This window comes from Mus caroli, chromosome 2, assembly GCF_900094665.2.
Source record: "Mus caroli chromosome 2, CAROLI_EIJ_v1.1, whole genome shotgun sequence".
NCBI lineage: Eukaryota > Metazoa > Chordata > Mammalia > Rodentia > Muridae > Mus > Mus caroli.
In genome coordinates, this window is record NC_034571.1 from 20,141,774 (window position 1) to 20,154,957 (window position 13,184).

Here is a 13,184-nt window from a genome sequence, read left to right on the forward strand (position 1 = left end):
TTGTCTTTAACTTAAGGATCATTTCAATTCAATATTAGTTTCTTACCAGCAATGGACAAACCTTACAAACTCCAGGAGGATTCTCAGGGTCTGGAGACTGTGGAAATATTTTTACAAGGGAAATAAGTGCCTGGACCTGCTCCATAGGGTCTCACCTGTATTTGGAGTGGGGAGCTTGTGGTGGCCCTTGCCCATGGTGACTCAATCAGGAAAAAAACCTGTGGGTGGTAGAGACACAAGAGCATCACACACCCTGTGGATTGCTCACACATCATTTCCAAATTTAGCTGGTAGAACTGGCTGTTCCCCTTACCATCTCTTCCCTTATCCCCTACTTGGCCAAGATGAGGCTGGCTGAAGTGTTGTGACACCACTCACCAGGTATCCTCTGTCTCATGGTCACTCAGTCTCAAGTCTGTTCTCCAAAATTGTTCCCTCACTCCCACCCCTGTTTCCCCACAGGATGATTTTATGGTGTAGCTCAATAGAGGGGGGGGGTTACATCTTGTGTTCTGTGTGTGACCCAGCAACATCTCTTCTGTGCTTTCAATCATGAAAACTAACCCAAAGAGATGTCTCCCTACCCACAAGGTAGCATGCCCCAGTGCTGTGTATAGCCATCTTTTTCTGAATTAGCTTGTGTTTTGTTGTTTCTGAAATCCCATAAATACTCCCTTGGTTCTTTGGGTGGATAGATTCCTGCCAGGGTCTTGCCTTGGTTCCTAGCTCAGCCCTTTATCCATCTCCACTCTGTTTAAATATGTACTCTGTGAAGTTTTCGTATGTTGAGGAATGGAGGCTAGTAGCCATGGAATTGAACTTCTGCAGCACCAGGTCTACATCCTACTAATTTTATGATCCTAGGTGAGTCTTTTTAACTACATGGGAATAAAACTAGCTCTTGCCGTCTATCACCGACAGTGAGACCTTTAACTGTCCTTTAACACCATGTCTGACTTGGTAAATATGTACAAAAACTTAACACTTCTTGTCAGAGATTTGAACCCTAATAGCAAATCCATTTAACAGGGTGAGTTGGGTAGAGAAACAGCCCATGCACATGCAAGGTTGTGTTTGATCATGAAACCTGCCTTGGATTGAGGTCAAAGTATGCTTGGCCTCTGCTATATTTTTTTACTATTGGGACAAATTCAGAAGAGGTAGGTAAACAGTGGGAAATTTTGACCATAATTGGTACTATGTGCTGACCCAGCACTTCATAAACTCTGCCTCATTCAGTCCTTTTATCTCAATGAGTAAGGAATTACCATCCTCTGCACAAAGAAACACAAGTTAGGCAGGATGACAGGTTGTATCAGAGATATGAAAGAAATCCCCCAAGACTGTGATAGAAATGGTGAAGACTATACTGGTGCTGAAGCTAGTGATGGGGAAGCTGCTGCTTTGGGCAATAATGGTATAGTTGGCATTCAAGTTCCTGCTATGTGCCAGGAACTAAACACATGTATTAACTCACTCAATAATATTATTTTCACTTTATATATGAAAATCCTAAAATACATAAATGTCTTAGGGTTTCTATGGTTGTGAAGACACTCCATGGTGACAATGCCCTAAACCTCTGACCCATAAGCCAGCCCTGATTAGATGCTTTCCTTTATAAGAGTTGCTGTGGTCATGGTGTCTGTAGTAGCTGAGAGTTCTACATCTGGATTGGCAGGCAGCTGGAAGAGAGATTAACACTGGGCCTGGCTTGAGCATCTGAGACCTCAAGTCCTGCCCTAGTTGATACACTCCCTTCAACAAAGCCACAACTTCCTAATAGTGCCAAGCGCTTTGAGTCTATGGGCCATTCTCTTTCTAACTACTACAATAAAGATTATGTAACTTGACCAAAATTCTAGGAAGTGACAGATTTAGATTTGATCTGATGTAGCTTGTACACACATATGATTAGTAATTATGTAAATATGTGATGAGTACTTTTTTGCAGATAACAGAGTCAGTCACAAATATTTATTATCTTCTTTCATAATGTAAATGCTGCTATAGGCAATATTTCAGCAAATAAACTTGGTTGTATTACAGTAAAACTCAGTTCATAAATAAGAAACAGTGGGGTGATCTTGGCCCAACATCCAAGTTTTCTAACTCAAGCTCTTTAAAAATAATGGGGAAAAAAAATTTAAATGGGGAGGGGTGGTCTTAGTCAGGGTTTCTATTGCTACACAAAACAGCATGACCAAGAAGCAAGTTAGTGCGGAAATGTTGCTGCTCAACACCAAAGTCAGAACTAGAACTCACACAGGGCAGAAACCTGGAGGCAAGAGCTGATGCAAAGGCCATGGAGGGGTGCTGCTTACTGGCTTGCTTCCCCTGGCTTGCTCAACTTACCTTCTTATAGAACCCAGGACCAACCGCCCAGGGATGGCACTACTCACAATGTCCCCTCCCACCTTGATCAGCAATTGAGAAAATGCCTTACAGCTGGATCTCATAGAGACATTTCCTCAACAGAGGCTCCTTTCTCTGTGATAACTCCAGCTTATGTTGAGTTGACACACAAAACCAGCCAGGACAGAGGTACAAGTCTTCAATTCTAGAACTCGGAAGGCAAAGATAGGCAGATATTTATGAGTTTGGGTCAACTTAGTGTACAAGTAAATTTCAGGGAAGTCAGGGCTGCACGGCAAAATTCTGTCTCAAACAAAAAGGATTTGTGTGTGTGTGTGTTCACAAATGTATATATGTGAATTATGTAAGTGCAGTGCCCATAGATTTTAGAACTCAGCATTATATTCCATGGAACTGGAATTACAGATAGTTACAAGCTGCCTGATAGAAACTGAACGCTGGTCCTCTGCTAGAAACTGAACGCTGGTCCTCTGCTAGAGGAGCAATGGCACTTAACTACCAAGATATCTCTCCAGTTCCCCAACCCATGTTCTTAACTACCACATCTATCTATCTATCTACAAGCATCAAATCTCTCTGGGAAATGAAATAATAATGATAGAGCATTAGACAGCTTCTTAGTGTTTGTAATGTGAAAAAGGATACAATTCATTCTGGTTCAGTATATATGTATAGAAATACTCTATACTCGGATGATCCAAAGGCCTGGGTTTCTTTCATCCACAGAACTGACAGAGGAAACCTCCCCTAATATGAGGTTTATTTGATACAGCTGAACAAGGAGGCGGGCTTATGGTACACAGCCGTAAGAGGAGAGACAGTTAGCTAATCTCAGCAGGAGTCACTCTAGGGGAGCAGCCCCAGGCTGCAGTCATCCGAGATGAGGAAACTGTGATCGATACTTTCTGAACATACTGGTTTTAGCTAAAGGTCAACTGTCAATAAATATCCATATTAGGCCAGGGGAAGGCCTTGGCCATCCCCATGAGTCTGAAGTTTTTGATCCGTGACATGGCTGTGCTTATGTCAACAGAACGCATTCACCTGGGACATCCCCTATCCACAGTGTGGGCCTCTCTGTGGGGTGTGTTTGTCATATGGCAGCTGACTTCAACCAGGTGAATAATCCAAAAATAAGCAAGAAAAGCTACAGTCCCCTTTATGCCATAGCTGCAGAATTGACACAGTGTTTCCTACCTCAGAATGGAACCTGTTTACTGGAAACAAGGCACCAGGGTCCGTCTCTTCTCATGGGAAGGCAAATGAAATATCATCTCTTGTAGGATTATACAGCATTTTTTTTAAATTTTAGTTAGTGTATAAAATAATAGACTTCTATATAACATCTTCATGTGCTGCATGTATATTGCTATATTGGCTCATGCTCACTTTCTTATATTATCCCTCTCCCTATGACAAGCATCTCTGAAATAGTCAAGAAACCATGGGCATGTTTTAAGTCTACCCAATCCACTTTTTGTTACCTTGATTTATAAGAAAAAGAGAAGTATTTCACTCAACTCCAAAGCCTGTAAAGTCAAGGGTGGCACTTTCATCTGATGTAGTCCCCATTGCTGGTGAAGATTCTTCAGAAACCAAAGAAGGCAGGTTAGGGCACTGCCCACTGAAAGAAGCATATGCAGGAAATAGAGCCACGATGGCTTTATAATAAATCCACAATCCATCAATTCATGAGCTTGATAATCCTAACTAGATTAACTCATTCCTCTGCCCTCAGGAATCAATAAATTTGCAAAGGTCTCAACTATCTCTACTTCTTAATATCACAATGAAGATTAAATTTCAGCATAAGTTTGCTCTTCATGTATGTTTGTTAAGTATGTAAAGTAATGGGTTCTATCATGGCATTTCCATACATGCATATAATATGCTTTAATCATAATAATCCCTTCTATGACTCCTTATGATCTCTTCTCCCTCTTTTCTGCTTCCATATCCTTAATAATTATTCCCTTAATCATTCTTGTTCTTTTGTTCTAGCTAGATATCACAAGTGAGAGAAATTATGCATTACTTGTCTTTATGAGATTAGCTTATTACATTTAACATGAAGAACCCCAGTTCCACTTTTCCTAAAGTAACACAATTTTATTATTGTTTATGGCAGAATAAGACTCCATAGGATGTGTACACCACATTTTCTTCATCTACTCACTCACTGATGAGAATCTAGGCTGATTCTATAGTTTGGATATTGTGAATAGTGTAGAGATGAACACCAGCATGAGTTTCAATGAAGAACCATGGGCTTTTATTGGGACCTAATGCATATTAATCAGCCACTCAGACCAAGGGATATGTTCTGGAGCTATCTAATTGTTAGTGAAGTCGTTGTGCCAGAAGAGATCTGAACCCCATACTGACATCACTTTCATCTTGTGTGTGAAGACTTTGTTAACGACGGTTGTGTGCATCCTTTCATTTGTTCATGCTTGTATGGGTCTTTACATTTCACAGCTCAATTCACAGCAACAATGCTGGAAGAAACATCTCTGCTTGCACATCCCAGCAAACTTGTCACATCCCTGCAGGCCATCCACACAGAGAGACATCATTCGGTCTCAGGAAAAAGGTAGAGATAGCAATATTTTGGCCTGATGGCACTGTTCACTAGACACTTGGACACAATTCACACAATGCAAGGGTCAGGGAAGGTGGCCTGGGCAGATGATATTTTGCCCAGGAAAAAATTTAACTTTATATGTTTGAGAATTTCATACGTAAGTACTGTATTTACATCATGTCTAGTCCTGCTCCTCCTATAACTACTCCTAGATACCTTCTGTTCTCTTTCAGAATCATGACCATTTCTTCTATAAGGTTTATTGTTTCACACACGTGAGCACATGCTCTAGTACACACATACACACACGATACTTAGTCCATTTTTGTGTTGTTTTTTGTGTTGTTGTTTGAGCTGACCATTTCAGACTGGGTAACTTATTAGGGAATTTATCCCTAGAGAATTCTTCATTTCTCAGCAGTATGACCTTGTGAATTTCCTTATCTACAATGGCATGGCAACTGGTGAAGTTACTATGTATGTCTTGCTTAAGCAACCACATCATTGAGGTTTTTTTTAGTACAGCATTGCTGTCATGTATAGAAGACACTAGCTCACAGCAGGTGTCCTAGTTATCTGGCTATTTTAATGAAACAATATTTTCTTCTCTGACAGATAAGAACAATCTTGCTTAAAACTCTACTTTGCCTACAGGCTGCTTCTTCCTAAAACTCTGTTCTGTTTTGTTTTTGTTTTTTTGTTGTTGTTTCTTTTTGCAAATATTATAGTGTTGTTTCTACTATAATAGAAAACTAATAGTCCATCTGCAAATTTTGCATAACACAGCTTCTACATTCAATTTACTTTCCTGAAAGACATTTGCCACAGTAATAATCAATAGTTTGCAGGAGGATTCAAAACTTGAACATTTTTGTTATGCACTGATGCTTATGTTTAATTCTGTTAATTTGTAGAGGTATTAAAAAACATATTAATTATTTTATATAATTACATATTGTTTTACTAACCAATTATTTAAGACAGGCAAAGTATAGAATTGTAGCAGTTTGTCACACATAATGTTATATAGCAAAAGCAAGCAAGCAAACAAGCCCAGCTTCAAACAGGACCAATACAAGGATAAGTAGATGAGTAAACGTGAATGATGCTGTGATTATACTCTATAGAAGACTATAGAGCTATGCACATTTACAATGTCATTATCATGTTTGGTATAGGAAAAGATTCTGCTAAGTTCCTGCATGAATATGGGGGAGTGAAAACACACAGTTTCTGTGGTGGTGCTGTACAGAAAGCTGCCTGTGGTTAAATGTGTTCGAAGGAAAAGGTGTTGACAATGTTGTGTTGTTTTTTTAAATGCACCCAAAGGCAGGTAAGCATGCATATTTTTCTTTATTGCTTGTCTGGATTTTCTGGTTTTTCTACAACTGTTGCCTAAACATTCCTAAGCAAATCTCCACCTCCAACGGCTCCGCAGGTCTGGCAAAGGCAGGAAGAAGGGACTGAAGGAAGGAAAGGAGAAAGGGAGAGAAGAAACAAGGTTGCTCTGGCTTTCCAGATCTACTTCCTTAAGCAGCTGAGCGTGCCTGAAGAGCTGGGAAGGCCAGAGGCAGTCCTTTCAAATCCTTAGAAGGAGGCTGACTGTGGAAGCTTCCTTCATTGAGAGAGAAGGTGAGAGCAACAGTAGATGCTTTTGAAAGTTTGGGATGCTGTAAAACCATTCTGGGAAAGCCTGCTCCTCCCTAGTGAGTTTCAGGCTCCTCCCTGGATCATTAGTGTATTTCATGTACTTAAAGGACCATGGCATTTTGGAGGAGCAAGCAGACAACCACAGGCTCCTACCTGGAGAAAAGGGGAGATATGATGGATGCTTTGTGGGCTCTTTCCTGACTTCCAGATCCAGAATCGCCTGCTTCACACAGGCTATTCACATACTGACAGGCTCTGGAGCCTGCTTTCTACTTAGGTCTCAAATTTTCCAGCCTTGTCTTTGCCTAAAATTTCCTGCTGTTTATTTCAAAATAGGGTCTACATACTGTGGAGCTCATGATGGTTCTGAGTGGGGCACTATGCTTCCGGTGAGTATTTGGTCATCTGATTTGGTGGTGTCCTCAGAAAAGTGAGTTTCAGATAGAAAAGAAGGGCTGTGCTCTCATCTGGGCTATCACAGATGGCTGGGAAGATGGGACCAATACTGTCCTTGGAGCTCTGGTTCAGACATGGGAAGAACTGAGCAGGATCCTCACAGGTTCCTGATTCTAAGTGTGTGAAATGAGGGATGGGACAAGAAACTAGACAGTCTAGAGCTGCATCCTGTCATTGTTGGTGAGTGGAATGGGGTGTCCCTTAGAGAGCTCCACTCTTGCCTCTCATGACGATAAATTGCCATCAGCCCAGCCACTGTACTAATTCCTCCATGGTCCTTGCTGGGGATGGAAATCACAGTCCCTCCCTGGTATGCACTGAGCTCAGAATGTTACCACGGATTTTACAGCAGCAGATGGCAATGCTTCTTACTCTCACTGGACTCAGTTTATAGCTTGTCAGCCCTCTGTATCTGTGGTCTCTATAATCACATTTTCAACAAACTGAATTGAAAATATTAGGAAAAAATTACATATGCGCTGAGCATATGCAGACCTCCCTTAAATAACAACATAACTATTTATATAGTATTTGAATGGAATTAGATATTACAGTAATATAATATCTTAAAGTTAAAAGTATTCAGGAGGATGTATATCAGTTAGAGGTGAATACTACAGCCATTCTATCTAATGGCCTTAGCACCTGTGGGTTTTAGTATCTGCAGGGGTCCCAGAACCAATTCTTATGCTACCAACATGTTGGAGAGTTTCCTGAAGTGTGTCCTCTGAAGTTCAGCCCCATGAAATGGTTTGTACATTAGTGTTCTCTGAGTGAGTGAGTAAGTGAGTGAGGGTATGAAAAGATAACTCCTCATCATGTTTGGCTGGGAAGATGGCTCCACGGAAGATGAAAGAAGTTCGTGTTGGGAAAACGTAACCTTAGAATTCATATCCTCAGAGTCCACATAAAAGCCTGGTGGGTGTCTGAAGCCAGCCTCTAATCTCAGCACCTAGATGGAGAGACAGGAGATCCCTGGGGCAAACTGACTAGACTAGTCAAATTGGCAAGCTCCAAGTTCAACAAGAGTCCCTGCCTCAGTAAATATAGTGGTTCAGGGTTAAGAAAGACATCCAAGGTGGAGTTGTGGTCTACATGTACAGGCTCAAACTTATGGGCATGCATACACATACACCAACACATACATGAGCATGAAGACACATATGCACACCACACACACATACAGATGCAAAAAAAAATGTTTGGCTAGACATCAAGACAGTTTTATACTGCAGTATTCTATTGCAGAATGAAAATTTCATCTTAACAATCTCAGAAAATCAGCTGAGAAGTAACTTTGAAAAATAAAACTTTAAAGAAAGTCCTCATGATAGAATATATGGCCAAATGGATGCAAATAGGCTTTGAAGTGTTCAGTCTGATTAGAAGTGAGAGGTAGAGTAGGTGGAACTATGAGTGTAAGGCCAGCCTAGTCTACATAAAGAATTTCAGGCCAGTCGGGACTACACAATAAGATCCTGTCTCAAAAACAAAACAAAGACAAAAACAAAACAAAACAAAAACAAAAAAAGCTGAGCATCAGATTTTAATTAGGAAGAGGCCTGGGTGTTATTTAACCCACTGTCATGGTTTAGAAATGAAGAGAGTCACACTCAGAGCAAGCAAGAATTTTGTTTGTTCCAGCTCATCTCCAAACCTTCCTGGTCAGAATTAGCGCAGGTAATACCCTCTTCTGCTCACAGAGACCTCACAGGAGTTAAACATGTCCAAACAGCTTTCAGGTCATCAAGACAGGTAAGAAGCCTGTGATTCAGGGGACTCAATGAAGGTTGAAGAAGAGGTATTCTGACGTTGAAGAGCCTAAGGCTCCAACTCATAGACCACCAACAGAGCAGAGAGGATGTAAAAGATTTTGGGGAAATATGGGGAAAGGACAGACCTCGGACCCAGATGGAAGGAAGTAGGGAGGATCCGTAATCTTACAGTGCGAGGACCCAAAGTTGCATGACTGTGTCTGTAACAGTAGAAATACAGGGAGACAACACACCTGAGTTTTTGGGCATCCTTCTGGAGCCAAGGCAAGGTAGGATGCCGTCCCTATCCTTTATGGAGTCTTATTCCTTCCTGGTGTTTCAGAATGAAGGATTCAGCCTTGAAGGTACTGTATCTGCACAATAACCAGCTGCTGGCTGGAGGACTGCACGCAGAGAAGGTCATTAAAGGTTGGTATCTATGAGTCCTATGTCTCTGCACTCTCTAGGGGTATGTGCTTAGCATCTCAAATTGTTCTGTAAACCAGTGGCAGGTCTGCAGACCACAGAACCACCAAGTCAGATAGGGAGTCACAAAACAGGCTTTAAACAAAGTGTAGACCCCAGTGCAGTCTCTGTGTAGAAGTGGAATATTTTCTGGGACAAATGACCTGGTCCTATCATAGGCTTTAGAATATTCTGCCACCACAGAAGCCAGTGCTGGGCAGAAGACTAAAGTAGATCTTCATTCCCAAGTAAGTTGGCTCTGCTCTTCCACCCTGCTCTCTAGGGATCCCACAGTGGTGAGATCTGGACAGTAACTGCCACCCTCTGACCTCCTGCTTACTTATGGTGCCCTCAGACTTTGGCAGGCCTTTGTACAACAGTGTATACATGTGTACTTGGGCATCCTTATGAAGTATGAAAGCTATATATATCCTTTTGTTGCATTTTGTGTACATAGGTGTCTATGAGAACACTACATGAGAGTTCATATATATGAATGCATGCATAAGCTCATGTATATAAATATGTGTGTATATGTGTGCATACAATATGCACATAAGCATTGTATTATGTGTACATATTTTGATTATGTGTAATATGTTTAGGGGAACATACATATGTGTAATTGTATCTATGTACATATGTGTATAGTATGTATATGGTGTGATGGGTGCTATACAGTGAAGAGTGAAATCATTTTCTGTTCAAAGGAGTTTTATATATATAACTCTAACAGGACAAGACAAGGTGCAGAAAAGAGACCTGGGACCAAGAGAGTAGTAGGAGGGGTAGAATTTAGAGAATTTCTCAAAGTTTGGCTTTAGAAAAGAGAGATTGAATGGGAGATTGTACCTGTGTTCCTATGCTTTGGTTTCTTGTCTGGGCCAGGTGGCAGATTAGTCTTATCCATGTGTTGGAAAGCAGGATGCCTCACTCTGGTTCTACTCCTCTTAAGCCCCTACTCAGAGAGAGTGGACAGAAGGAGACCTAAGCTCTCACATCTTGCCTTTTCCCTCTAGGTGAGGAGATCAGCGTTGTCCCAAATCGGGCACTGGATGCCAGTCTGTCCCCTGTCATCCTGGGCGTTCAAGGAGGAAGCCAGTGCCTATCTTGTGGGACAGAGAAAGGGCCAATTCTGAAACTTGAGGTGAGTCCTACTGCAGCATCTTTGTATTCTGGGCCTGAGCTAGGAGAGGCAGAGAGCACCGGGACTGCCACACAATCTGAGTACCTTTGGATGCTGGTGAAGGCAATGCTGATCTAACACTGTCTCCTCTCTAAGGACCTTTCCCTTGCCCAGCTTAGCCCTCCCGTTTGCCCGCTCCTGTGTCTCATCCTCATGCTCCTTTTCTCCAGCCAGTGAACATTATGGAGCTCTACCTCGGGGCCAAGGAATCAAAGAGCTTCACCTTCTACCGGCGGGATATGGGTCTTACCTCCAGCTTCGAATCAGCTGCCTACCCAGGCTGGTTCCTCTGCACCTCCCCGGAAGCTGACCAGCCTGTCAGCCTCACTCAGATCCCTGAGGACCCCACCTGCGATGCTCCCATCACAGACTTCTACTTTCAGCAGTGTGACTAGGGCTGCGTGGTCCCCAAAACTCCCTAAGCAGAGGCAGAGTCGGCAGTGGTGGCTCCTGATAGAGGATAGAGAGACAGAGGAGCTCCATAGAAGGTGGCTTACTCCTCTCCTTCCCTACAGGACTCCCGCTTCTGACCTAAGACACACAGACACTCTCTTCTCCTGCATCCCAGTGCTGGTAAATCTTCTGGTATTTGGAGCTCAATGTGTAGATTCTTTCCAATTGGATGGTACTACCTCTGGTGTGGAACCCAATAGAAACCACATAAGACCAACAAAGAGCAACATAAAAGATTCTTGGGTGAAGAAGAGGTGGGAATTGTTCATACATAGTAAGATCTGACACAGTACCTCAGAAGTCTTGCCATTCCCTACTGTTCTGGAGAAAGGGGGGAGGGGTCACCAAGACTTTCTCTGGCTGGCTAGCCCTTTCCCTCAATCTTTCTGACATCTGCAGCCTCTCTCATTCTTGCCTTCATTCTCTGGCCCTGAACTGAGAGGGTGATATCAGGATAGCTGACAGAAGATGACCAGGCACACTGTCCTGGTTTGAAACCAGAGGGACAATAAAAACCCCTGATTCTGATCTCTACTCACATAAAAAGAAGCTTGTGAACATTAAGTGGGGAGAGATTGCTACTAAATAACATACCTTGTAATTTCATCTTAATTAAAATATACTTCTCTATATTATATATTTTAAAAGGGATCTGGAGTGCTTACATCAATTGTAGCCATGTCCAGGTAGGGGCAAGATAGGTGACTTTCTATTTGTGTCTATTACCTTTTTCATAATGGAGGTGGGTTATTTGCATAATAATAAAAGGAATCAATATGGAGGGAAGTGAAGCAGTCATAGTTTCTGGTCATCCTCACCATCTGCTAGAGTGAAATCCAAACTGAGCTCATCGGTTCTAAGAGGTAGGAGCAGGGAGCAAGAGGCAGACTCCAGAAAAGCTAGGAAGAATGTGAAGGGTTTATGCTAGAATCTCCTGGGTAAGGGATTTACAGAAGAAATAAAGAATAGAAGAAAAGAGTAGAGGGAGGAATGGAGGGAGGAAGGGGGGAGAGAGGAAAGGATAGTGGGAAGGAAGAAGAAATGGAGTGATAGAGGGAGAAAGAAGGAAGAGAAGGAAAGGAAAGGGGAAAGGTTATCCTTGCTTTAACCTGGTATAGTGACAACCCCTGGGATTCCAAGGAGTCACAGCCAACTTCTGAGGGGAGCTACTGTGCTGATTTGAAAGTTTCCTCCTCAAATTCATGTCCCTCCCAAATCTACTATGATCTTACCTAGGCAGAGTCTTGACAGGTAAAGTGCTGGACTAAATCTCACTTGGAAAATGAGGATGTAGGCACAGAAAGAGGCACAGGGAATATGCCCACGTGAGACCAAGGCAAAGGTTGAAGTGACTCAGCTGCCACCAGCCACAGAGGGCTAGAGACTATGTGGACCACCGGAAGAAAGAAAGAGGGGAGGAAGGGTTCTGTCCTAAGGCATCTGAGGGAGTTGTGCCTTGATGACACCTTAGTCTCAACCTTCTGGTCTTCTGCACTATCACAGAATACATTTCCACTGTTGTAAGTTACTAAGTGTGCAGTAATGGGTGCTAGCAGCATGAGGGACTGAATGGAGATGCTAGTGGTCTCTATTTCCTCATGTCCACTCCCCCAGATTTACCTCTGGACTAGTGAAATATGGCACAGGTGATAGCAGGCTACTACAAAGAGTGAATTATAAAAGGCATTTTAGTGGCTTTGGGGAGCCTGCTCTTTCTCTTTACACTGGGGCAAGCCAGTTTCCATGCTGTAAGCAGCCCCTTAGAGAGATCATATGAGGGAAACTAACTAGTCTCCCATAGACAACAGCTGAATGTATGAGGTCAGAAGCACGGCCTGCCCTAGAACCATTGCAAGCCAGGTGCTGTCTTGATTGTAGCCTCATAAAAAACTGATGCAGAACTGCCCCACCAACATGCTCCAATTCCTGCTCCACAGAAACCCTGTGAACTAACCATGTTGCTTTTAGATTCTGCAGTAAGTTGATAATCTGCAGTAAATAATATTCGATGAAAGAGAAACATGTGCAGTTACTTTATTATGATCAAAACTTTATTTCTCCACTCTTTCCATTTTCCTTCTCAGAATTGACACCAGCCTTTCACTAACCCAAATAGCCTATTTAAATGCTGATCATACTTCTCTTGTTAACTGTTACCTGTTCCCAAAAGGTACAATTCCCTGTCGACCGTAGCTGCATCTCCCACCTGCACACCAGGATGTTTCTCATATTCCTACCTAAAACATTGGGGACTACAAGT

The 13,184-nt window shown here is 42.3% G+C and overlaps 1 protein-coding gene across 2 annotated transcripts; it reads left to right on the forward strand.

The window, feature by feature from the left end:
- The first annotated feature begins 6,422 nt into the window (after positions 1–6,422).
- Il36rn (interleukin 36 receptor antagonist) lies at positions 6,423–12,935 on the forward strand. Of its 2 annotated transcripts, XM_021156387.1 has the most exons (6): positions 6,423–6,592; positions 6,718–6,843; positions 6,947–6,999; positions 9,164–9,249; positions 10,305–10,432; positions 10,642–12,935. In XM_021156387.1, exons 3-6 carry the CDS (start codon positions 6,968–6,970, stop codon positions 10,864–10,866), a joined length of 471 nt encoding a protein of 156 aa, XP_021012046.1. In that variant the 5' UTR covers positions 6,423–6,592; positions 6,718–6,843; positions 6,947–6,967; the 3' UTR covers positions 10,867–12,935. The 2 variants fall into 2 exon arrangements, with proteins under 2 accessions (XP_021012046.1, XP_021012045.1); XM_021156386.1 differs by lacking the exon at positions 6,718–6,843 and having other exon boundaries at positions 10,642–11,931.
- The last annotated feature ends 249 nt before the right edge of the window (positions 12,936–13,184 follow it).